At 41.8% G+C, this 26,270-nt stretch overlaps 1 protein-coding gene across 4 annotated transcripts in view; it reads right to left on the bottom strand.

The window, feature by feature from the left end:
• Window positions 1-3,610: 3,610 nt before the first annotated feature.
• The window catches only part of mypn (myopalladin), a 127,494-nt gene continuing 104,834 nt past the window's right edge, over window positions 3,611-26,270 (bottom strand). For all 4 annotated transcript variants that reach the window (XM_076974074.1, XM_076974073.1, XM_076974072.1 and 1 more), the window contains 5 exons: window positions 7,452-7,581; window positions 7,159-7,366; window positions 6,810-6,975; window positions 6,403-6,536; window positions 3,611-5,252 (listed from right to left, as the gene is read on the bottom strand). In XM_076974074.1, the coding sequence (XP_076830189.1) occupies window positions 5,077-5,252; window positions 6,403-6,536; window positions 6,810-6,975; window positions 7,159-7,366; window positions 7,452-7,581 (814 nt within the window). In that variant the 3' untranslated portion in view covers window positions 3,611-5,076. The remainder of the gene's footprint in view (window positions 5,253-6,402; window positions 6,537-6,809; window positions 6,976-7,158; window positions 7,367-7,451; window positions 7,582-26,270) is intronic.

The following is a 26,270-nucleotide window of genomic DNA, read 5'->3' as shown; positions in this document are numbered from 1 at the left end:
CTGTCCACAAGGTTTAGGTGTGTGTTTACAGCCAGAAGCGCATTTGTGAGATCACATACTGGTTGGATGAGAAGGCCTGGTTCTCAGTCTCTGCTCTAATTCATCCCAAAGGTGTTCTATCGGGTTGAGGTCAGGACTCTGTGCATGCCAGTCAAATTTATCCACACCAGACTCTGATTCAGAGAAGCTGGTCCACGCTTTTGTCTCATCAAGATTGGACTACTGTAATGGTCTTTTAATTTGATGCCGCAGGTTGGACACTCCAGGCTCTTTGCCTGGTTTCATGAGGCTCCCCATCCGGTCCGTGCTCTCACCTGCACTAACGATCTGTGCCGTGGCCCGGTTACCTCATCACTCTGAGGGCGACAGACTGCTACATCTTCGCGGTCTTCTGTCACACGTTTTGCAATAAACCACATACAAAGTGCAGCAAAGGCACAGCAGAAGACTGAGGGAGCTTCAAAACTACTGCCATTGTCTGTTTTCTTCTTCCTAAAGGTGAGCGCAGGTCACAGCATGTCACCTTATCCACTTTTAACCTAGAAAACAACAGGTGCGTACATAACAGAGCTCATAGTGTGCGCCCACCTCCTTCAACCAAGTCCTGAAGCATATCATGCCTGGGCACGGTTTGGAACACTCACATTAGCCAACCCTGTGGTGAGGGGCGTTCCGGATCCTTACATTTATATCGAAGTTTGTGTTTGGTTTTTTTATGTACAGTTCGCTTAGCTTGACTTCACCCCTGTATTTTCGTCAAACGCACATGTGCGTGAGATGAAAACACCTAGGGGTGACCTGCAATAGTCGCTGATTCGACTATAGTCGACTATACCCCCTAGTCGACTATGAACGTCATAGTCGAATGTACCATTCTAAATGCATGGCGGTGCCCAAGGATGCTGCTAAGCATTATTTGTTACATGAAATGTCTTGTTTTCGTTATATATAGCCTTTTGTGAAATAAAATCATCCTAATTTCTGTTAATAAATATTTAAAAATGATGTTTGCGCATTAACAATAGGCACCTTACTTACTACACATTAATAAATCACACCCTGCAGTTGCACAATCCAAACGAGCAGAGCTGAACACGCAACACAATACGCAGCATCTGCCGAGATTATAATGGCTACTAAAAATTCATTGTCGTGTCATTTCGTACGACAACAACCAACATGGCATACCATTTAAAATGCGTAAGGCGAAAAAAAAAACTTTTTGTTGTTTCGGTCGTGTCGTCTCGTCGCGGTGCGTCTCGACCAGGTAGGCTTATAAACATTTTTTGATGTTGTTTGCTTTTAAACCCCGTTACTTGAATCTTTCCTTATACTTTTTTGCTGTTGTGTAGCATCTTTTTTATATTTTCAGGCAGGCATACTTTATTTAAAATATTGTGACGGCAGAGGAGCTGTATATAGAGAAGCCCCGCCTCCCGCGAAGCAAGGGACACTGGTAAACCTCTTTCCGCGATGTTCTGTAAATGACACCCTGTTTAAAGTAATTAAAAGATCTGAAGTTCGGTTCTTAGTTTAAGACATATTTGAGAGAAGCAGTAGAGATGTTCTAGATGGTTTGTTGTTAGCCAAGGGAGTTACCAGAAGGGTGAAACTTAATCCAGTTATTGACCTGGCAGCGAAAATGACGAGAGAGCAGGTCAGAAAGTAGTGAGCAAAAGAAATAAAAAGGGTTGTTTTCCAAAACATGAGTCTCTCTACCGGCTTCTCTGTTCACCCGACGCTACAATATTTTTGACATTTTGCACAGTGCCTGTCTGACAGTTCAAATTAATAAGTAAATAAATAAAACCTGAATAAAGCCAACCTACTATGTTTATTCACAGTGTTTTAGGTTTTTACTTTGAAGAGGAAAAAAGTCCTGAATGAGAACGGGATCCCGTTTAAGGTGTTCTAAATAAAAAATAAATAAACCCGATTCGACTATTAGTCGACTAAAGGGAAAAGCTGACGAATCAGATTCGACTATGAAAATCCATAGTTGAACACACCCCTAAAAACACCACTTCCCAGTCAAGACAAGATCATTTCAATAAACAATTTGTGACCGGTTTGCTCTCAAAATGTCAGGGAAGAAAATGCACAGCAAAACAAAAATAGCTCCAGCCCTGGTTCCAGGGAGCAGTAGGGGTTAGGTGCCTTGCTCAAGGGCACCTCAGTCATGCCCTCAGGCCTGAGAATCGAACCCACGACCCTCTGGTCACAAGACCGGTTCCCTACCACCAGACCATGACTGCCCCCACACTGTTTATGTGTGACATTTACAATACATCTGAGCAGAAGTCTGTGTGTGTGTGTGTGTGTGTGTGTGTTTGTGTGTGTTTGTGTGAGAGAGAGAGAAAGAGGAATGGATGGGTAATGTTCAAGCGTGCCTGTGTGTAATTAGTAATTACGTAATTAGTTGACGGGGGACGACGACGTATATTGTTACCGGGGTGTAAAATGGACACAAATTAAGTATTATATCGCGATCGATCGATCGCCAGTGGTTGGCGCCAGAGCAAACTAGTAACTCATCATAGATGTGAATCAGAGGTAAATAAACAAGATGTTTTATTCGGCGTGAGATATCGGAATTGTGGAGTGAGAGAATGTGAAGACAGTCAATGCGTGAGAGTTGGCAACCCTGTAACACAGTACAAAAAAGTGGCTCTTGGTATCTGACGGGTTGGCCACCCCTACTCTAAACAGTCCCTAAAGAAACTCCAACTTGTACAGAATCCTAACTAGGGCTAGAAAACTCCCATCACATTAGTCCTACTCTCTCTGCATTGCATTGGCTTCCAGTTAAGAATTGAACTGATTTTAAAATTCTTCTGTTGACCTATAAGGTATTAAATTGTCTTGCTTAAAATCTAAGTGAACACATTATACTATAACCCATCTCACTTGCTGTGCTCTAAAAAGGCAGGATTTCTATTAGTTCCAAAAATTTACAAGACACAGCGGAACTTTCTTTTTAAAGCCCCTCATTTAGTTTTCCAGCTCCAATCTGACATGTGTTGTAAAAAGTGCTATATAAATACATTTTACTTTGACAACACAGTAGGACTCTTGGATTAGTACCAATCTTCACCATTTTTTATCCTTTGAGGGGACCAAAAGATGATAATGGGCCATCTTACTGTAATGATGGGGTCTTACTTACTGTAATGATGTCATCTTACTGTAATGACACTCCCTCACCATGTAAAGGCTCCCTTGGTATGGCCCGCCATGTGCCTGTGTTCACGTGTGTTCACGTGTGTTCACGTGTGTTTGTTGTGCTGCTGTTGTTGCCACTCCAGTTTTGTTAGCCTGCCTCCTGTGTCATCTGTCTCTCATTTTTCCCTTATAGGCTACATTGTGTTTTGGCCTCCGTTGTGTGTCTTTGTATTGTCATTTGTGTATAGCCTGTGGCTATGGTTGTTTAAGTGTCGTGTCATTGTGTTTGCTCATGTTAATAAATGTTATATGTGCACCACTGTCGGGTTTCCCTCCTTCACTTACCATGTCACTTACATTTATTATTTTAGAAAACTAGCTACAGAATTGTTTGTTCACTTCAATATAGAATTTGAAAAGCAAAAATGAACCTTTGAGATTTCATTTCTCTTGACTTTATTTGAGAAGACGCTGTAAATTGAAATTGTTCCAATACATTTGAACTAATTTCTAGTTCACAGACAGAAAAACCAAAGTAGAAAATCCTCAAATAAACAAAACAAACCAAAAAAAAAGATGCATGCGAAAACTGGGCAACTTTATACTTTCAATCCTAATTGCACTGCTGATTACTTCTCTTATGCATGCAAACATTCATTACATTTGCTGTCATATATATTTATAATTTTCTATAATTTATGTAAATTATAAATTAATTTGGCAAGTGAAATACAAACCATGCATGCTTTAACTGACCACATGCTACCACCTGTGAAACATTGTCCATTGAGAGAAAAAAATCTATGAGATGCTTCTAGGCAGTGGCGTGCACAGACATTTTGGGGGGCAAGTGCTCGGGGGGGGTGGGGGATGGGGGGTGGGGGGGGTGAAGGGCACTTTTTAGCGCACGTGGAAAACTTAATTATAAAAAAAAATTACAAGCACATGTTGAATGAAATTTGACATTTTATTTGTAACATTCTCTAAACGTGAGTTTTCAATGGAGAAAAGTCACGCAGCCAACTGATAAAATTCATATCCAATATTAACTATATACAGTCATGTCCTTCAGTTAACTTCTGTTTACCCTCCACTGTCTGCTGGCCTTGTTGCATTTATTTTGCAATTAGTAAATCAATATAGGCCTACAATTAAGACAGTAAAAAGACCAAAAAGTAGGAGAAGGCTTCTGAGTGTTGTCATTACATGAATGCAGATTGTTCACATGTAATGGGGAACTTCCCGTTTCTTCTTTCACAAATGAATGTGTTAATTTATGTTGCCTAACAAAACCTATACAACAGAAGACGTTCCGCTTAACACATAGATTTAACACATAGATTTGCAAACTCTACCTTAATTATTTGTATGTGGTCGTCCTCACGTTATCTATCATTGATTTGGGCTAGAGCGACTAGTTTATCAGGTGACTAGTCGGCTAAAAATGCTGAGTAGTTTTACTGCACAACGAAATGATTTCACGTTGGGCTTAGAGGGCAAACGGTAGATTTGACTTGATGTGTATGTGACCTGGCTGGTGGGGACGGGAGAAGAAGTCTATCTGTGACTGTGTGTCCTGTCCTGAAGACGCTTCCTTCCACTCGCTGAACTGAACTGCTGCTGCAGCACATCTGGTGTTAAAGGAAGAGAGGTCGGGTGTGTGTGAGGTGGTGGCGCATTTCAGGGCATTGTTTTTAATCGCTCAGGTTCTCAAAAGATAATTTCAAACCGACCTCAGTAAAATGATAATAAAAAAAAAAAAAAAAAAAAAACCCCCCGAAGTTTCAAAAGGGCACTTTCGTTGATAAAGGGCAGAGTTGGTGGTGTTTTAGCACCACCTGATGTCTATGTGTGCACGCTACTGCTTCTAGGTGTTTTTAAAGGAAATAAGTGTTTATCATTAGGTTGTAGTATTCAGAGTTCCTCACTTTCTGGTGTACCATCTTCTTGAGCAGTGGAAAATATTAGGTCTTTGCCAGATTTGTGAAACACTGGCATAATATCTGGACCTTCCCCAGTTTGTGGTGAATAGTGATTTCCAGTAAATGATGCTTGTCGAATGGGTGAATGGAACTGCTGATGCCATTGTGCTACAAACACAAGAAAAAAAATAAAAAATTACTGTATTAAAAAATAAAAAATTACTGCAACTGTATTTCAACATATTTTCTTTTAGTGATAATCCAGAAATACAATCATCAATCAACAAAAACCAAAATGAAACCAAACAAGTCTGTTCAAGCAAAATGCTATCATATATTGGAGCTTAAAATATTGAGACTAACGTTTCTAAAAAACATTCATGTTCTTTATTTCTCTATAGGTCATCCTCCACCTTCTGATATTAAAACGAAAGCAATCTTAGAAAACCAATTTTTTATCTATTCCAGGAAATTTCAATGCTGAGCTGTCAAATAAGGATTTCAAATATTCAACTTTTCCATGGTGTCACGGTACAGCCCCTGACCCCTCCCCTTTGGGCGTGTGTTTACGTCATCTACGTCTAGTCGTCTGCATCTGTGGACCTTCGTGGGTGTGGTTGTGTCCGAGCGTGTTCGTCAGTCTCACCTGTGGTTCGTCTCGTCATCACTCGGGGATCATGTGGTCTGTCTATTTAATGTGCATTCTCGCAGTGTCACATGCTCGTCTTTGTTTGAGTCTCGCTACTCTGAATGTTTACGTGTTCTGTGTGTGCTATTTATAATTAAAGTGCAAGCAAAAATGCTATCATATATTGGAGCTTAAAATATTGAGACTAACGTATATCAATATAACGTATATTGCTACGTGTAGGTAATGTTTCATGTTCTGACTCCTTATCTGATTTGACCCTTGTCTTCTTGTTTGACCCTGAATTTGGAATTCCCTTTATAAAATCTCACTCTCCTCATCGTTTGTGTCTGCCTCCTCACTCTGCAGCGCGTAAAGCATTACACATGCCCTCCTACCTTTTTATCCCTCCTTTCTCCCATGGAAAGCCACTTAACTTAACTCTTACCGAGCACTTACCCTAACCATACAATTGTCAAATGTGGTATAAATGTTTGATGATTTATACACCTTAATAAGTGTTTTACGGACTATGTAGTCAGCTTTAGTTCATGCACTCTTTAGCTAGCCAACTAAATGTTTGTGTAACAAATTTAAACATTACTTGGAAATTGTATTGTATACAATATAAAATTATACAAACTTGCATGGTATGTTCCCAAGTTTCAATATTATAGATAATGGACTCACCATAAATGTCTAGTCTGGCTGTGCATGAAATTATACCAGCCTCATTTTTTGCAGACACTGTATACCATCCAGCATCCTCTCTCCTGCTGGGCTGAATTAGAAGGCAAACGTATCCCGTGGTATCTTGGTGAAAGCTTAAATAAAAGAATTACACATAGTAATAATAAGCTTTAGGTATACAAAACTATAAAGTAAACTTTAAAAGTAGAACCCAGCATACCAATTAATGTTATGTCTGCCACATTCCTGGTTACCAATATTACCAATAATAATAGAAATAATAATAAGAAATAAATACATATGTCTACATACATAATATATACATACAAAAAAGTTTGCAAATGAAGCTTGCATATAGTTCCTCTTTTTTGCCCATCTCCTATATAGAACATACTACAATCACTTGCCTATATCTTTGTTTGGATTCAGAGATGGTGTCATTATCTTTCTTCCAGTAAATCACAGGTGTTGGCATTCCAACCACCCGACATTCTAACCGGACTGGAAGGCCTTCTGCGATGCCTCTGTTTTGCAACTTTTCCACAAACTTTGGTGTTTGTTTAGTTTCTTTCTCTGGGAAAAAAATATTCATAGTTATTTTCATGAACAGAAGCTGATGTTAATATAGTATTGAATGTATTAATATTGTATAATTAGCTCAAAATAATTGCTTAGTCATATACATGACCATGGTTATGGTCTGACCATAACCAACACCTATTCTCAATCTGGAGAATAAGATCATTTAAATCTTACCAACAACTCTTAACTCAAGGCAGAATGAACTTTCTCCAACTTTGTTTGATGCGATGCATGTGTAGGTCCCACCATCACCTTTTGTGAGAGGGTCAATTACTAGAGAATGAATCCCATTTTCTCTCACTAACATACGATGTGTCGAATCTGGATATATTGGTTTTCCATTCAGGAGCCAGATCATGTCTGGATATGGCAGTCCACTCACCTAAATTGATGAGACGTTTGATAATCTCTTTCATGCAAATCATGAATTTAACATTTGTAGAGACTGACTGCAATATAATTTGTACCTTGTAATCTAGCCTACAAATCATGCCCTCATGACACTCCATGTCACCAGAGGCCTGCAAAAAGTGAGGACGGAAAAATTGCTCCTGACTAGGTTCTCCCTCTTCCACCTGCTTTACACGGATTCTTACCCTATGATGAATGTGAGAAATACACACAAGTTAATACTTATTACATACAAGATCTTTCCTAAATATTGAACCACAGTAATGTTTTTAACAGTAGCAATCATAGTGAGTCTTTGTTTCTGATATTCATCCAAACATTTTTGCATGTACATATTTTCCAAATATATTTATCAGAATCAAAGTCTTTATTTGCCAAGCATGTGGAAAGCAAGGTTGGTTACAAAAGCTAACACCAAAAAGTTGCTTATATACAGTACTATAAGAAATATTTCTAACACACACACACAGACATATTACACCCCCCTCCCACACATGCACATGCATGCACACACAGTCATGCTTGTAAACTTTACATGTGCATCCAGCTTCAGTAGTTTGAAGTGCTGAGTGCAGCAATAAGTAAAATGATAAATAAATAAATGGGGCCATATTTTAAAGCATGGCAGATAAAATGCAGGTACTATGTCAAGATCGAGATAAGAAGGAATGTTCATGCATAATTGGGCATATTATTGCATAATTAGAGCATTTGATATTCTTCTGCAGAGATGTATAGTTAATGAAGTAGAACTACTTTGCTACTGTACTTAAGTACTAAAATGCTCTATCTGTACTTTACTGGAGTATTATTTTTTTCTCCTACTTCCACTTTTACTTCACTACATATTTTCCATCAGTTTAATACTTTTACTCCGATACATTTTTTACGTGCTGTAGGCTATAGTTACTCGTTACAATTATAAACATGTTAGCTGGCGCTGTCACCGGGTCAAGCGATCAGGCTTATGAGAAAACTGCGCATGCTCCGGTCGCGTCTCGTTTACCCTGCTGCTGCCTTCACTGAACATTTGAGCTTCGTAATATAGGTTCACTTGACACGTCGTGACTGGCGCAAGAGTCTGCGTGGCAAAAAAGACGCAATCGCGGTGGCTCCGTCCATGCGCGTTAACCACGCGCGCGGTCGCGTCGCGAGGTCATGCGCCTCTCGATTTTTGTGCGTGCGAAGTTACAAGGTAGAATTCATGCACTTGTACGGCAATTTGAAGGTCCATTTCAGTATTTTCCAGCACCTTCAGCTTAATTTACATATTTATACAAATACACATATACTCAAAATTATTCCAAATAATTCGCTTTTTATCTCATTAAAAGACATGGCACCATGTTTGGTATCAGCAGAAGAGCACAGTAAGCACTAGCTAGGTTAGATATCTTAGCTAACTAACTTAATTATGTTCATGGTGTGCTGCAGAATTCACTTAACATTAGCTCATGGGTTAAAGTTCTCCGTCACTACGACGGATTTCCGTCATTTGATTTTTTGGGGGGAAAATTCCGTCAAATCATAATAAACCACACACGCGCGTGCTATCTGTTTTGTGGCCAAAATATGATTCTCTCACTGGCGCTCTTCAGCACGGGATGTATATATATATCAGGGGTACTCAACTGGCGGACCGCGGTCCGGATCCGGACCCGAACGCAGTCCTGTCCGGACCCAATCTCATTCCTGATTAACTGGATACGGACCAAAACAAAACCGCAGCATTTATTTCAGGGCTATTGAAAAAACTCCGTCACGAGGGTTACGTTTGCTACCCCGCTCAACAACTTACGTCCCCCCCCCCCCAACAACTTACGTCCCCCCCACCCCCTTCTCAACAACTTACGTTCGCCACCCCCGCCGCACCAGACCTCGGGTCACAGGTATCTGCCAAAATTGGACCGCGGACAAATTTAGTTAAGTACGCCTGATATATATGTATATAATCGAGGGTCCGCGCGCCGAAAATGACGTAATCGCGGTGGCTCCACCCGTGCGCGAGAGCCTCGCGCGCTGGCGATTCGCGAGGTCGTGCACCTCTTGAATTTTGTAACTTCGCGCGCGCCACGCTTCAGCCCAATGTACTAATAATTAAATATTCATTTGTTCATTCATTTTGAATATTATAATGGCATGTCCATACTATAAAGTCACTATATTTCAATTTTTATTTGAATTTGTAGTGAAATATAGAAGTTATGGTTATTTATACTGGAGAATCTCTCCACCGATCACTGACTTTTCTTCATTTAGCTTTAATACAGTCGGAGAAAATAGGCGCATTTCTTCCATTTAAAATGTCAACTTTTTATTTCTAAACCAATTTAACATGGATGGTGTTGTTCTGTTTGTATTTAAAAGCTCTATCCAGTGGTGTGATTTAATTTGCCATTTTTGGATATTTAATTTTTTTGTAACATATCTACTTAAAGCAGGTAATCTTACAACTTATGTTTTTGCTATAGTGAATCTGATAAAACCAAGAGAGCTTCATACCTTTTAAAACTCACCAGGATTCATTAAATTTGACTTGATTTTTAAATAATTTTCTGGAGGAGGACCCCCAGATAACTCCATTATATAAACATTTATGTACATTTATTGCTCAGGTGTTGCATTTTGTTGCTTCATAGATTCTCTCTTCTGTCCTTACACAGGCTGTTTAGATAAATATACTTTATAAATGTGTTTATTATGTAGAATTAGGCAAAAGAGGCCTTGTCCCAACTACACCACATTGTCAGTAATTTACATTTGGCAGACGCCCTTATCCAGAGCAACTTACATTTTTATACAAGTGAGTAATTGAGGGTTAAGGGTCTTGCTCAGGGGCACCTCAGTCATGGCCTCAGGTCTGGGAATCGAACCCACAACCCTCCGGTCACAAGACCAGTTCCCTAACCGCCAGGCTATGATAATTACTGGCATTGTCTTTTGCCAGGAAAAATTTTCAGTCAAATTAAAATTTCTTGCTTTAACCCATGCATTAGCTGGCAATAAAGGCGACGTGATGACTAATCATGTGCCCATTTTTATAGTGTAGTGTATTTATAGGGTATTTATTGAGGGTAAACGCAGGGCAGTAGGCTCACCCTTAGAATCCGACGGACGGATTTTACGTCCAAAATACACCTCGTTTTCTCAGCTAAATGAAGGCGAATTTGTACTTCTGCGTCAAACCTACAACATAGCGGGACATAGGTTATCTGTTTTTGTGTACGAAGTGTTAACCCCAGTTTTTTAAGTACATACAGAACACTTTTATTTGTGATCTTTGACATCTTTGATTTGTAAGTGATATATAAAAACAATTGATAATCAAACTTTGATCGCTTTCTTTAACCCTCCTGTCGTGTTCGGGTCAAATCTGACCGATTTACAACTTAAACCACTCATAAATATTGTGTTTTACATCTGATTGCTGCAAGGCCTTATGCCATCCTCCACACTATGCACTGGAACATATAAAAGTGATGATCATCTTTTTCACTGAATTTTGAGTGTTTTAAACCAACGTTTTACATCTGTGTTGTTGCCGGTCAAGCGTGACCATCACAGGAAATGAATGGGTATTCAGAATATATTCATCTATCAGACAGAAAACATCCCCATACACACTCACACACACACATACCTATACACAGCTACACACACAGACACACACCTACACACACACAGACACACACACACCTACACACAGACACACACACACTCACTCACACACACACACCTACACACACAGACACACACCTACACACACACCACACACACACACACTTGCTCTCTCTCTCACACACACACACACACACCTAAACACACACACACACACACCTAAACACACACACACACCTAAACACACACACAGACACACACACACACACACCTACACACACACAGACACACACTCACTCGCTCACTCACTCACTCGCTCACACACACACCTACACACACAGACACACACACATACAGACACAGCTACACACACAGACACACACCTACACACACACAGACACACACACACCTACACACAGACACACACACACTCACTCACACACACACACCTACACACACACCACACACACACTCGCTCTCTCTCTCTCACACACACACACACACCTAAACACACACACACACACCTAAACACACACACACACACCTACACACACAGACACACACACACACACACACCTACACACACACAGACACTCACTCGCTCACTCACTCACTCGCTCACACACACACCTACACACACAGACACACACACATACAGACACACCTACACACAGACACAGACACACACACACACACATGTTGTGCCTATGTTTGCAAGGCCCCTCTGATCTGAGTGTGACATGCCACTCATGTGCATGAATTCACACACACACACACACTCACTCACTCACTCACTCACACACCTACACACACCTAAACACACACAGACTCACACACACCTAAACACACACAGACACACACACACACACACCTACACACACAGACACACACACACACACACATGTTATGCCTATGTTTGCAAGGCCCCTCTGATCTGAGTGTGACATGCCACTCATGTGCATGAATTCACACACACTCACTCACACACACACACTCACTCACACACCTACACACACACCTAAACACACACAGACACACACACACACACACCTACACACACAGACACACACACACACACCTACAGACACAGACACATGTTATGCCTATGTTTGCAAGGCACACTCTGATCTGAGTGTGACATGCCACTCATGTGCATGAATTTACATGCGCGCGTGCACACACACACACACACACACACACACACACACACTCACACTCACTCACTCATTCACACCCACACCTACATAAACACACACACACACTCACTCACTCACTCATTCACACACACACCTACACACTCACCTAAACACACACACACCTAAACACACACAGACACTCACACACACACACCTACACACACAGACACACACACAGACACACCTACACACACACCTACAGACACAGACACACACACGTTATGCCGGTGTTTGCAAGGTGGTGTTTGCAAGGGTTTTTTGTGTGTTAAAACAGACCGGTCTCTGAAGACCGGGAACACTAAAGTAAAAAACGTGAGGTCAAGTTAATTAATTCAAAACACAATACTTGTACTTTTTACTTTCAGTACTTGAGTAATAAATTTTAGACTAAACTACTTGCAATACTTAAGTACAAAAAATGCTGAATACTTCTGTACTTCTACTTAAGTAAAGTATTTAAAGAACACTTCAACTTCTACTCAAGTCAATGTTTTGATAGAGTACTTGTACTTTTACTCAAGTATGGGTCTCGAATACTTTAAACACTGTTCTTCTGTTCATGAATTTGATGCATATGGACAAAAGCTTCTCTGTTGCTGTTTTGTTGTGATCCACAATTGATTAAAACACTGGCCTGAGGGACCAGGTGTTATCCAGGGTGAGATGAGTCAGCTCCTGAAGTGTGCATATGCAATGGTGTGGGCAGCTTAATAACAATGGTCTTCTCTGCAGACATGACAGATGCCCCAAACTGTAATGGACATGGTGATTCACAGATTCTATGATGGCAGTGTTGAACCAGACCACCAGCTCTTGGGGCAGGTTGAACCTCCTGAGCTGAAGAAGTAGTACCTCCTCTCCCATGTTCTTTTGATGATGGAACTAATGTTACTGTTCCACTTCAGGCCTTGATGATAGGTGTACCTGCTGTCCATAATGGTGAGTGTTGTACTTCTCCTGAAGTCCACAGTTTTTGCTGTGTTCAGCTGGTGTTTTTCAGTAGGTGTATTTCAGTAGGTCTGCTCCAGGGGAAAACCTGATCAACCACTTGTGGTTGGCCACTGTGGTGTTGTCTGCAATTTTAAGATACTGACTGAGGTGTCCATGGAGATACAATTGTTTGTTACAGGGAGAAGAGCAGTGGTGAAAGTACACTACCCTTTGGGGCACATGTAGTGATTCTTGAGGTGAACTTTCCCAACCTCACTAGCTCTCTCCCACTGAGGAATTTGTTGATACATTGCAATGTTGAAGCAGCAGTTGAATGTTGGATGAGATTGCTATGCAAGGATGATGGTATTAAATGTTGAGCTGAAATCCAAGAATCCAAGTTTTTGGGTGTTCAATGTGCTGAAGGATTAGGTGAAGCCCCACGTTCATCCCAGCATCCACTGACCTGTTGGCCTGGTATGTGACCTGCAAAGGATGTCATGACCACAGAGGGCATATATATATATATATATATATATATATATATATATATATATATATATATATATAGATAGATAGATAGATAGATAGATAGATAGATAGATAGATAGATAGATAGATAGATAGATAGATAGATAGATAGATAGATAGATAGATAGATAGATAGATAGATAGATAGATAGATAGATAGATAGATAGATAGATAGATAGATAGATAGATAGATAGATAGATAGATAGATAGATAGATAGATAGATAGATAGATAGATAGATAGATAGATAGATAGATAGATAGATAGATAGATAGATAGATAGATAGATAGATAGATAGATAGATAGATAGATAGATAGATAGATAGATAGATAGATAGATAGATAGATAGATAGATAGATAGATAGATAGATAGATAGATAGATAGATAGATAGATAGATAGATAGATAGATAGATAGATAGATAGATAGATAGATAGATAGATAGATAGATAGATAGATAGATAGATAGATAGATAGATAGATAGATAGATAGATAGATAGATAGATAGATAGATAGATAGATAGATAGATAGATAGATAGATAGATAGATAGATAGATAGATAGATAGATAGATAGATAGATAGATAGATAGATAGATAGATAGATAGATAGATAGATAGATAGATAGATAGATAGATACTTTATTTATCCCAGAGGGAAATTCCTGAGTTCCAGTAGCAAGGTACATGACAAATAACAGCAGCAAAAAAGGTACATGACAAGAATTACAGCAGCCAAAATTACTCATTCCAATAATGGTGGAAGAAACAATGTTTCATAAAGACCATAAAGATGGTCTGATGTAGACACTTCAGGTATGCACTAAATATTGGAATTTAAATGTTTATTTATTTATACAAACAATTTGCAAATATTGCAGCATTCACAGCACAATTACAATGAAAAGCTCTGGCCACTGCCTAGGAGAAAGACAGAGATTAAAGCCCAGAAATCTCTAGAGTGCCTTTGCAGATCTGCTTAGTCAACCTAGTACAAGAGCCCAAGAAATAACCAAACGCATTGGGACATTTTGTAGTCAATAATGACGGATTTCAGCTTCTAGTTAACACATTGGAGCCCACGTACAGCATTCTCTCATGTCCACACTTCATATTGATGATATGCTGTGACTCTATACAGGACTACATGAGGGCACACAGGACTCTCTTGGTGGGAGCCTTAACATTGGAAAAACATGTTCTATCCTGTTTTTGCAAAGACTATGTTCATTTTACTTTTAACTTGGTACTGGTTAATACATGTTCCTTAGGAGATATTTTGTCTGTGCATATATTTTATGAAACTGTACCAGTGGCGGATGCTGGTCTTTCAAGGAGGGGAAGCTCAATTTCAGCTTGAGTGATAGAAGTCAGTCTCCAAACACAAGCAGCTACAACAAAAACCACCAGAAATAGAAGCTCGATTTGTCGCTAGTCGTTTTTAACGAAGAAAATGCCGCTAAGAAGATTAGGAAAATCTCCGGTTGAACTCAGAACAGAATGAAAATAAAAAATATTTTTTTTATTTAAAAATTTTTTTTAAATAAATGCTCTCGCGGAGGTTTACACCAAAAGATCGCTTATTCACTAATTTTGCTGTCAATCAAAAAGGGATTCGGCCTCAGACAGATCATCCAATCATCATGCAGAAGCTGAGCGTCCGGGCCAGCCGAGGCCAGCCCACTGCCCCATAGACCCCCAGAGACGCTGAGCTATGGAGTGATTTTTGTTTCAATAGTTCCACATAAGCAAAAGTAAATCCAAGAGCAGAAAGTATATGCTATGAATGCAAAACAGAAAAAAAATATATCAAAAGTATATTTTTTAAAATATAATTGGTTATTTGAAACTTAAACAATTAAAAATGTCAGAGCTAAATAAAGAACTAAAAAAAAGTACAACATAAAAAAAATACCAAATTCAACTTTGCTGATCAACATAAAGAAAATTTTTAATGAAATTAACTTACGAAACAAAAATACAATGAATCCAGTCCCAGATCTGCAAAAATACTGGCAAGGAGGTGTCACGTATGGCCTCGCCCCCTCCCTTGGCTGTCACTCCGGGTCCCCTTGTGTCTGTGTTTCCGTGCCTGTCTCTCCCGCCCCGCTCGTTTGTCTTCGTCATTCCTTGTTTATTACCACGCCCCTTGTTTATTACCGTCACCTGCCCCTCGTTTAATGTCATTGTTTTAAGTCCCGTCATTCCCCAGTCTGGTATCCGTGGTTTTGTCATTCCAGTTTGTTCATGCTGTTGGTCTGTTCCTATTTGCCGTGAGTTCTGCCGTGTTGTTTGCGTTTTGGTTTACCCGTCCTCCGTGAGTTTTGCCTGCCCTTCCGTTGTTAGCCTGCCTCGTTGTTTCCCTTGTCTGTGATCATGCCTGTTTACGTTTCATGTCTGGATAGCCTGCACGTTATGACCCCTGCCTGTATATACGACTCCGAGTTCGGTATTCCCATGAATAAATCTCGCTCATCTCAGCGTTTGTGTCCGTCTCCTCGCCCCGTTGCGTATGCAACGTTACATAACCACGGATCTAACCAGGACACAGCGAGAGAGCGAGACTCCGGTGAGTTTAGTCACTGTAACGAGTTGTTGGCTGCTTCCGTGCAGTTTAACTCTGATGTGTTACAGCGCGAACGAGCCGGAGACAGGAATACCCCTGGCGCTGTGGGAACAAGGAAGTCTCGTCGCAGAACGAAGAAAGCGCAGTCTCTCACTACTGGCTTTCGCGACGAGACTCCTATTGAGCGCTGGGAGTCTGCCCCGCTTGGCAAACACCACAGGGGTGAGCAACCTGTGGTACAAGCAGCGGGCAGACGGAACGAGCGCATAGACGAGCTTTGGCTTAACCCTCTGTCGGCTCTCAATGGCTGCTGCGAGCTCCCGACACCTCAGAGGAGGCGGAGCCATCGCGGAGAGAGCCACCGAGGGGCTTGTGTGTCTATGTGTTCTTCCAGGCTCAACCCGGACCCCGTGGAAGAAGACCTCCCTCCGCTGATCCCGGAAGCTGCTCCCCGAAGGCCCCCCAAGAATTTTTTGGGGGGACGCAGTAGCCACTCGCCCCAGGAGTGGCCGGCTCTGAACCCGGAGGACGTCAGCGCGGCGGACACGCCCCCCGATGACGTCAGTATGGCGGACACGCCCCCCGAGGACGTCAGTGCGGCGGCTCCGCCCCCCGAGGACGTCAGTGCGGCGGCTCCGCCCCCCGAGGACGTCAGTGCGGCGGCTCCGCCCCCCGAGGACGTCAGTGCGGCGACTCCGCCCCCCGAGGACGTCATGTCACGTCTGCGGCCTGTTCCCACGAGCCCGAGGAGGTCGTCCACGCCAGTTCCCGTTCCCGCTGCCCGTAGGCAGTCCGCGCCGGCTGCTGTCTCCACGACCCAGGAGAGGTCGTCCGCGCCGGCTGCTGTCTCCACGACCCAGGAGAGGTCGTCCACGCCGGCTGCTGTCTCCACGACCCAGGAGAGGTCGTCCACGCCAGCGCCCGTACCCGCTGCCCGTCGGCAGTCCACGCCAGTTCCTGTCCCCGCGACCCAGGAGAGGTCGTCCACGCCGGCTGCTGTCCCCACGACCCAGGAGAGGTCGTCCACGCCGGCTGCTGTCCCCACGACCCAGGAGAGGTCGTCCACGCCGGCTGCTGTCCCCACGACCCAGGAGAGGTCGTCCACGCCGGCGCCTGTACCCGCTGCCCGTTGGCAGTCCACGCCAGTTCCTGTCCCCGCGACCCTGGAGAGGTCGCCCGCGCCGGCTGCTGTCCCCGCGACCCTGGAGAGGTCGCCCGCGCCGGCTGCTGTCCCCGCGACCCTGGAGAGGTCGCCCGCGCCGGCTGCTGTTCCCGCTGCCCGCCAGCGGACCCTGCCTGTTCCCGCTGCCTGTCTGCCGGCTCCTGTGCCCGCTGGCCGCCGCCCGGCCGCGCCTGTGTCCCCAGAGACTGTGCTGCCCTCCATTGGGCCTGGACTTTTTGTGCCCCCTGCTTTGCCCTGTGATCCTGTCTCGTTTCCCATATTCCCCTTGCTCCCATGTCCTGTGCCTGGCTTTGTGTTGGTCCCTGTCCCCGTGGTGGTGTCTGTTCGTGTCCTTGTGCCCGTTCCTGTGCCTGTGTCTGGTGGTGTCGTCTCCGTCCCAGTCCCCGTGTCTGTTCCCCAAGTTGTTACCCACCTTGTTCCTGTCCCTGTCACAGTCGTCCAAGCCGTGTTTGCCTCTGTGTTTGCCCCGGCCCTGTCCCCTGGCCCCGCTCCCGTGTCTGTTCCCAGTCCTGTCTCGTCCGGCCCTGCACCCGTGTCTCCCCCTGGCCCTGCCCGTACTGCCGTATCCCGACCCAGCTCCTGGCCAGTCTCTGCTCCCCTGTCTCCAGTCCCTGCCGTGCCCCGGGTCCCTCGTCCTGTCCCTCTGGTCCGTCCTGTGTCTGCTGTCCCTGTCCCTCGCCACGTCCCGTGATTCCCTGTCCAGTCTGCCCTTGCGTGCCCCGGAGTGGCACGCCTTGAGGGGGAGTAATGTCACGTATGGCCTCGCCCCCTCCCTTGGCTGTCACTCCGGGTCCCCTTGTGTCTGTGTTTCCGTGCCTGTCTCTCCCGCCCCGCTCGTTTGTCTTCGTCATTCCTTGTTTATTACCACGCCCCTTGTTTATTACCGTCACCTGCCCCTCGTTTAATGTCATTGTTTTAAGTCCCGTCATTCCCCAGTCTGGTATCCGTGGTTTTGTCATTCCAGTTTGTTCATGCTGTTGGTCTGTTCCTATTTGCCGTGAGTTCTGCCGTGTTGTTTGCGTTTTGGTTTACCCGTCCTCCGTGAGTTTTGCCTGCCCTTCCGTTGTTAGCCTGCCTCGTTGTTTCCCTTGTCTGTGATCATGCCTGTTTACGTTTCATGTCTGGATAGCCTGCACGTTATGACCCCTGCCTGTATATACGACTCCGAGTTCGGTATTCCCATGAATAAATCTCGCTCATCTCAGCGTTTGTGTCCGTCTCCTCGCCCCGTTGCGTATGCAACGTTACAGGAGGTTACAAAAACAGAGGGCAGATAATACCATATATCAGTGGGGAACCACCAGGGCCCTCTACGCCCTCTCAGAGGGCCTAAAATATTCTTAAAACTATATATATATATATATATATATATATATATATATATATATATATATATATATATATATATATAAAATATATGTCACGCTTGGCTCCGCCCTCCTCCTGTCCGCCACACCTTCTTTGTATTAATCCTGCCTTTATTTGCCTTCTCACCTGTTTCTTGTTTGTTTCATTATTGTTCTGGTATTTAGTTCCTGGTTTTCTGTGTTCTCATCGTGGGTTATTGTGTGTGTTTGTGACCTGGTGGTTTGGTTCTAGTTAGTGATGGCAAACCGAAGCTTTCTGAAGCACTGAAGCTTTCCTCCGAAATGAGTTGAAAAAAGGTTCATTACTCGAAGCTTCATGACACAGTGCACAGTACCGGCATCTGTTGGCCAAAACCATGAAGTGCTTGTGGTTTGAAGACAAGGGAACTCTTTTTTTTTTACAGCATAAACTGTTTAAATGCATTAAAATTTTGACATTTGTTGTTTCAATAAAGGCAACTGATAAAACTACATTGTTTGTTGCAAAACATTGTTTTCCAAATCTCACTGCTGGGTTGAGCAGAATGCTGAGAAAAATGAGTGATGGCTGAATAATAAAATGCATTTCATCACAATGTTGCAAAACATTGTTTTCCAAATCTCACTGCTGGGTTGAGCAGAATGCTGAGAAAAATGAGTGATGGCTGAATAATAAAATGCATTTCATCACAATGTATCATCACACTGTAAACTTCAAAAATTCTTAGAAAAACCTTTGAGCAGGTCTTTTGATAACTTATTTATACATTGGGGAACCGTCAGGGCCCTCTACGCCCTCTCTGAGGGCCTAAAATATTCTTAAAACATTATATATATAATTATCCAATTTTATTTTATCTACTTACAGTTTTACAATCGACATTAAACAATTACAAAAATATAAGCAAATAAAATATTCAACCGTGTCTATTCAATCTGTGTTGGAAGGTGAGGGGTTAAGTGGAAGCCTGTGAGCCTGTGTCTCCCCCTATCAGGACTGTGATGCCCGCTGTTCGTTTACAGAGGGCCAGGCAGTTATAATTTAGCGCAATACCAGTTTCAAATGACAGTAAAATTGACCAATCATATCTTTCCTCTTAGTGGGCGGGCTTAACTGTATGATAATTTCTGCCCGCTGTGGCGACGCTAGCTGTCGTTAGCCCTTTGACGTCCTCATTTACATATTCCGCTTCCGAGAACCACGGAGCTGTGAAAACTTATTTTGTTTGGAAACTTATTTTGCTTAACAAGTTATCTAGTACAAATGTTATTTGAATGCACTACATGCGTTTCTAAAGCTATACTGTCGTCTCGGTTTTTTCTTTATTCTTTAGTGCAGTTTATTAGGAGAGGAAAAAAAATTCGGGGGGTGTGTAGCGGGCCCAGGTTTAATGGTCACGGTTCGCTACTGTATTTATATTTATCACTCATGTGGGTTTGCTGTATGAGGTTGTTAACAATTTTATGATGACATGAAACTACATTTGATGACATGAAACACTACACACAGAAATATGATGGATTTTATACATGTCAGTGGTGGACGAAGTACACCAATTATGTACTTGAGTAAAAGTACAGTTACATTGCATTGAATATTACTCAAGTAAAAGTATTCACCTCAATTTTTTACTTGAGTAGAAGTACAAAAGTATCTGCCTTCAAAAATACTTAAGTATTAACACTAGAAGTCCCTGAAATTTCAACCACCCCCCTGAAGTCCCAAAAGAGGGTCCAAAGAACCTTAGTCCAAACTGACACCTCTGGTGGCTCCAATTAACATCCATTCATTTGCAAAAGTGCCCATTGCCTGAGGAATCAGCAGGGGGGAGAAGAGCTGAACTTGCCTCCAGTGTTATGTAAATGAGGCGTGTGTCAGGTATGGGTGGTTCCTGCTGAAAGCTTGCACCTCCTTGACTGCCATATGAGACTGTGCAAGATCTCTTGCAATAAGTCTCCTCATCTACAGAACCATATGTTTGAGATTTGATTTGTGAAAGGTTGAAATAATGTGAAATTGACACAAACATAATATTTGAATTATAATGGCATATAGGTGGCATATTGATTAGTCAAAATGGCTCTGATATTTTTAACCTTATTTTAAGTAGTTTTGTCTTTTGAAAAACTGCTAATAGGTAAAAATGTTTTTACATAAATGTATACAAAAAACCCTCAGCTACTTGAAATAGAATAATATTATTGAGCAATTTTAACTTATCAAGATCAAGATTTTGCAGTGTGTCTCTTCCAAATACAGCCATAACCAGCAAACAAAAATAGGAAATTTAGGAAATCTTACCAAAAGAGATATCACTACTACAGATTTTCACTACTCTCTGAAAACTAACAATGTGTTGTGTGTGACATTTGTGACCCTAGTCTTGAAAATTGCTTCATATGGGCTTTTCAAACTTTTTTTTTTGGCCCACCTCCACCCTTTCACCTTTGGAGGACAACTTTGTTTTCATGTAAGGATCAAAAGAAAACAATTCTGTATAATACAGTACAATAGTGATAAAAACAATTGGGGTTAGGTGAACCATACAGGACAGGAGAGAAAAGAAGGGGAGAGAAAGTAAAAAGGGAAAAGACAGAAGAGCAGAAAAAACAGCTCAAATGATTCACCAACTGCTGCTACTAAATGAAGAGCAGAAAGTAAGACATACAGCACAAATGACTGATGTATGTGTGTGTGAGTGTGTTTATGTAAGTGCAACATAGGATAAATGTACAGAATGTACTTATTAGCAAGGCCCCAGAGGCCAGAGGCAGGCAGAGAAAGACCAGGGAACCCCACCCGCCCACGGCCCCTCCAGGATCATGTCCAAAACCTGCTGTGTACTGGAAACCTTTGCTATCCTTGCTTCTCAGTCAACAGAGTAAGTGAAATGTGTGGTGACATGAATTTTCATCCACATGTAGGTGGCTACAGTCATCTTTCTCTTTATTATAAAACTGACACAGACATTATTTGAACTATAATTCCAAAACATCTCAAGTCTGCCTCCTTTGTACTAATTTTGGATTTTTTTCTCACTGCAAAAGTGGTCAAAATAGCTAAAGTTCAGATTTCTCTGAAAGGGTATTTTCTTCTCCGTCTGAGTCAATGGATCAACATAGCTCACACTATCACCCATCCCCCCGTCAACCTAGAAGTGGCTGCATGACAAAGGATGGCCTCATGATCCAAAATACCTCAGCACTGGCTTTTGGCAGGCTCAGGTAGAAATGTAGTAATGTTAGTAATGTTTTTCTTCTAAAAAAGATAAGTGGGTTCAAAATAACAATTTTTGAAAAAAATTACCAAATTAATTGTGTTGATCCACCTCAAAAAAGGTCATGCAAAAGTGTGTAAGCTGGTCCTGAGTGTGTCTGCCCATCCCCCAGCTGCATTGTTGTGCAGGGGACATGCATAAGGTGAGAGAGGCAGTCAGAGGGCCTGGCTGAGAGCAGAAGCTACAGAGGACATGATATAAGTTTAGAAATATATACAATAAAGTTGAAATGTTCTCAACAGAGCACTCACATACAATTATCCACTCAGTCTGCCACTCCCTCATTTGGGGAGAAAGCTACACTATTGTGGCTATGCCCCAGACAATTTTTAAATCATGGAGGGGTCTGAAATTTTTGTCTTAGGTGCATGTCCTCACTGTATTGGAATATTTTATTGTCTGAGTGAAAGAGAAACAAAATGGGGTCACTAAAGTGGGAATAGCCACAGTACTGTAGCTTTCTCCCCAAATGAGGGACTGGCAGACTGGGTAGATAGTTGTATGTGAATGCTCTGATGAGAACACTCATGAACAATTGTGCAAATGTGAGATGTGTCGACTGCTACAGATACACGTGTGGCAAATGTACCAGGGAGATACCCTGGCAGTGCCAGGCATGTTCTGACAGACTGCTGAGTGACTGCTGAAGTGCTAGTCACACAAGAAGGACATGCCACTCACACACACACACACACACACACACACACACACACACACACACACACACACACACACACACACACACACACACACACACACACACACACACAGCCCTGCACTGCAGCCTATTGTAAATATGTGTGGAATTGTTTTATTCCTTGTATTTTTTGTATAATTTTATGGCAATAATAAAAAGCATGGAACATAAAAAAGCATGGAAACATAACAGTTGTTCTTTTGTATGTTTCTCATGCTGAAATTTCAGTCCTCCTGACTTAGACACAAATGCTTCTGGTCATTACTCACATGTACCTGGCTATAAAATTTCTAATTTTCTATTTAAAATATTTAAAAATAATTTATTGTTTGTGCTTTGTTGCTCAGATAAAACTAAACTATATACAATATATATAACCTTTATATTATAAAATACAACAAACTGAATAGAACTAACTAAATGGCTAAACTCAATGAAAAACAACAATTAGTTGTGAGCTGAAGCATGCCCCCTCCTGTGGTGCGCCAGTAATGGCCTTATTTACAGAACAAAAGTGCCTGCTCGCAGCTGATAATAGGGTGTTAGCTAAAATCCTTCAGTTCTCTCGACCCTTCTCTGGGTTCCGATGGTAGAAGTGTTGAAAGACCCTTCTCTGGGACTTCTAGTGTTAAAAGTAAAAGTAAAAACCTTTTTTTTCTTAGCGTCACATCAAAACCCCTAGGCCTACTCGATCAAAAGGTGAACAGGAAACAGTGCCTTACATTTGCCTAGCAAACACAAAATACACAAAACTAGCCTGTATTATCCTCTCAACATTCATCTCCAAACTTTATCCATATTAATAATTCACACTAGAAAGGTAGACAAGTGGACAAACCGTTTAATATGAAAACATAATTCACCACCAAACAGAACAATAATTTTGAACCGGCCACTTCAGTCCTAGCTTGGGGGACTTTTTCTGAGGTTCTATGTTGTCCACCACATGGCGGGACAGGGAAGCTAGAAGCTCTAGCACCTAGAACTAGAACTGTGTGCAGCCCTACCAACTGAACTCATAATATTAAACTTGGCCGAATAATTAATATAATAATAATCAGAGTTGCCAACTCTCACGCAATGAGCGTGAGACACACGCATTGACTGTCTTTACCAGAGACCATTTTCACTCGCACTACACTTCACATACATCCGATTTCTCACACTGAAAAATTTTTTTAATAATTTTGCTTCGCTCATATTTACTTGCCTTCGCCTCCCTCATAGGAATAAATTGCGAAGTTCGCTTCGCTTGGCCAAATTCGCGTGTATGTGTCCCTGGCTTTAACGTTTGATGTGGGAGTCTCCTGTGTTAAACTGGCGCTTAGCATCTCCACAGATTGCAATTTGGGTACTAGCACACTGCTTTGGATAAAAGCATCTGTTAAATGTAGTGTACTTCAATGTGATATAATTAACAGGGGTATATAAACCTACTAATCTAATGGTGAACTTACTTCGATGTGTTTTTTCAAGTTTGACAGCGAGTTCATAAATGATGACAGCGATGTGTTCTTCGGAATGCAGACGAGGAATATGAATAATTCTTCTTTTTGAGGAATACAAACACTTCGGCTAAATAAGGCCAGGGGTGTTGGGGGAAGACATCTGTTGCAGCCACGTCAGATACTCCATTTAGCGTACAAATCTTAATCTCTTACTGAGCGCTGATTGGTTATAGTCTGTGACATGGTACACTTTTACCTTTCGGTATTTTATTAAACATTGATTTAAAAATGAAAAAGGAACGAGATGTTTCTGTAAATGTAACGAAGTGAAAAGTACAAATTTTCGCTTTGAAATGTAGTGAAGTAAAAGTATAAAGTCTTACCAAATAAAAGTACTTGAGTAAAGTACAGATACATGGAAATGTTACTTAAGTACAGTAACAAATTACATTTACTTAGTTACTGTCCACCACTGATACATGTAATGAAATATAATTTTTATATGCACCGCCTATTATCTAACAGACTTACAAAGTGTCATTAATTGCTATTAATAAGGTAATTGTCTTTATTCTTATAATTTTTTTAATAACCTTATTTGATGGCAAAAGTTCGAAGTGTTTCCAGACTTCAGAACGGCCTCTTTTTGGCAATGGTTCCATTCTACTCGCTAATTTATCTCTCTCTCTCTCTCTCTCTCTCTCTCTCTCTCTCTCTCTCTCTCTCTCTCTCTCTCTCTCTCTCTCTCTCTCTCTCTCTCTCTCTATCAATTCAATTCAATAATGCTTTATTGGCATGAATGTAACAAGGTACACTATTGCCAAAGCAGGCAAACAACATACAAATATATATCATAAAAATACAAATCAATATAAATCAATACACAAAATAATAAAACTACTATTACTCTACTACCACTAATACTACCACTACTGCTATAACTACTATTACTGCTACTACCACTAATAACAACAATAATAAAACAATAACAATAAAAACAGATACAATTATAATAGATATTTACAGAGAGAATGATTATTATTCTCTCTCTCTTTCTTTCTCTCTCTCTCTCAAGATTCAAAGAAGCTTTATTGGCATGACTGTAGTTACAACAATATTGCCAAAGCATTACGAGAAAGCATCTCTCTCTCTGTCTCTGTCTCTCTCTCTCTATCGCTGTTGCTACGATCTTTCCCAATCCTCGAACGACCCTCGAAGTGCCCGCGAAGATTTGCTCTTTTGAATCAGTCCCTGAAGCAGTCACGTGGTTGTGTGCCGAAACGAAGCTTCAGACGTCAGCGGTCACGTGATCATTGTGGAACGAATCAAGCATCGATACAGTGGTTCGAAGTAGTGAGTGTCGCTTTTGTGACACAAGCTTCAGGTTCAAGGGTAACATCACTAGTTCTAGTTACGCTAATTGTTAGATCTAGGTTCTTGTGTAAAAGCCTTGTAAGTCTTTGCATTCGTTTGGGTTAGTCTTGTCCGTTGTATGCTTTAACTTTAGTTACTCCTAGAAGTGCATTCCCTGTTCATTCTTAGTTTATCCTGGTTTTGGCTTTGTGCTCTGTTACATTGTCTAACTCTGTCTGTCTTAGCGTTCGTGTCGTTTAGTCTAAGCTTCTGTGTTTTTGATTCTAGTTCCCGATTGTTTTCTCCCGTGTATATTAGTGGTCTGGCGTATTTGGTCGTTGTGGTTTTGTATCTCTTGTTTACTTTAGTCTCTGCTGTGTTTCTCTGTACCTTGTATTATTTCAGAATTCTTATTTACATAAACGTATTTTCCTTTCATAGTCGCTGTGGTTCGTTGTATTCATTCGTTAGTGTTTCAGTTTAGAGTTTGGTATGCCTCGTAAAGCCTGGTTTATACTTGATGTGGCGCGAGGGTCCGCGCGGCGAAAATGACGTAATCGCTGTGGCTCCGCCCGTGCGCGAGGGCCTCGCACCTCTCGAATTTTGTAAAGCCTGGTTTATACTTTCGCGAGTGACTGTAGCGCGTGACTCCGCCCACCTCGCGCAACCCTGCGCGAACGGTGGAGGCGTTTATACTTTCCCAAGCGTCACTGCATTCTCCGAAAC

This window comes from Brachyhypopomus gauderio, chromosome 15, assembly GCF_052324685.1.
Source record: "Brachyhypopomus gauderio isolate BG-103 chromosome 15, BGAUD_0.2, whole genome shotgun sequence".
NCBI classification, from domain to species: Eukaryota; Metazoa; Chordata; class Actinopteri; order Gymnotiformes; family Hypopomidae; genus Brachyhypopomus; species Brachyhypopomus gauderio.
Note: the sequence above shows the minus strand (reverse complement) of the source record. Positions and strands in the feature narration are given on the sequence as shown.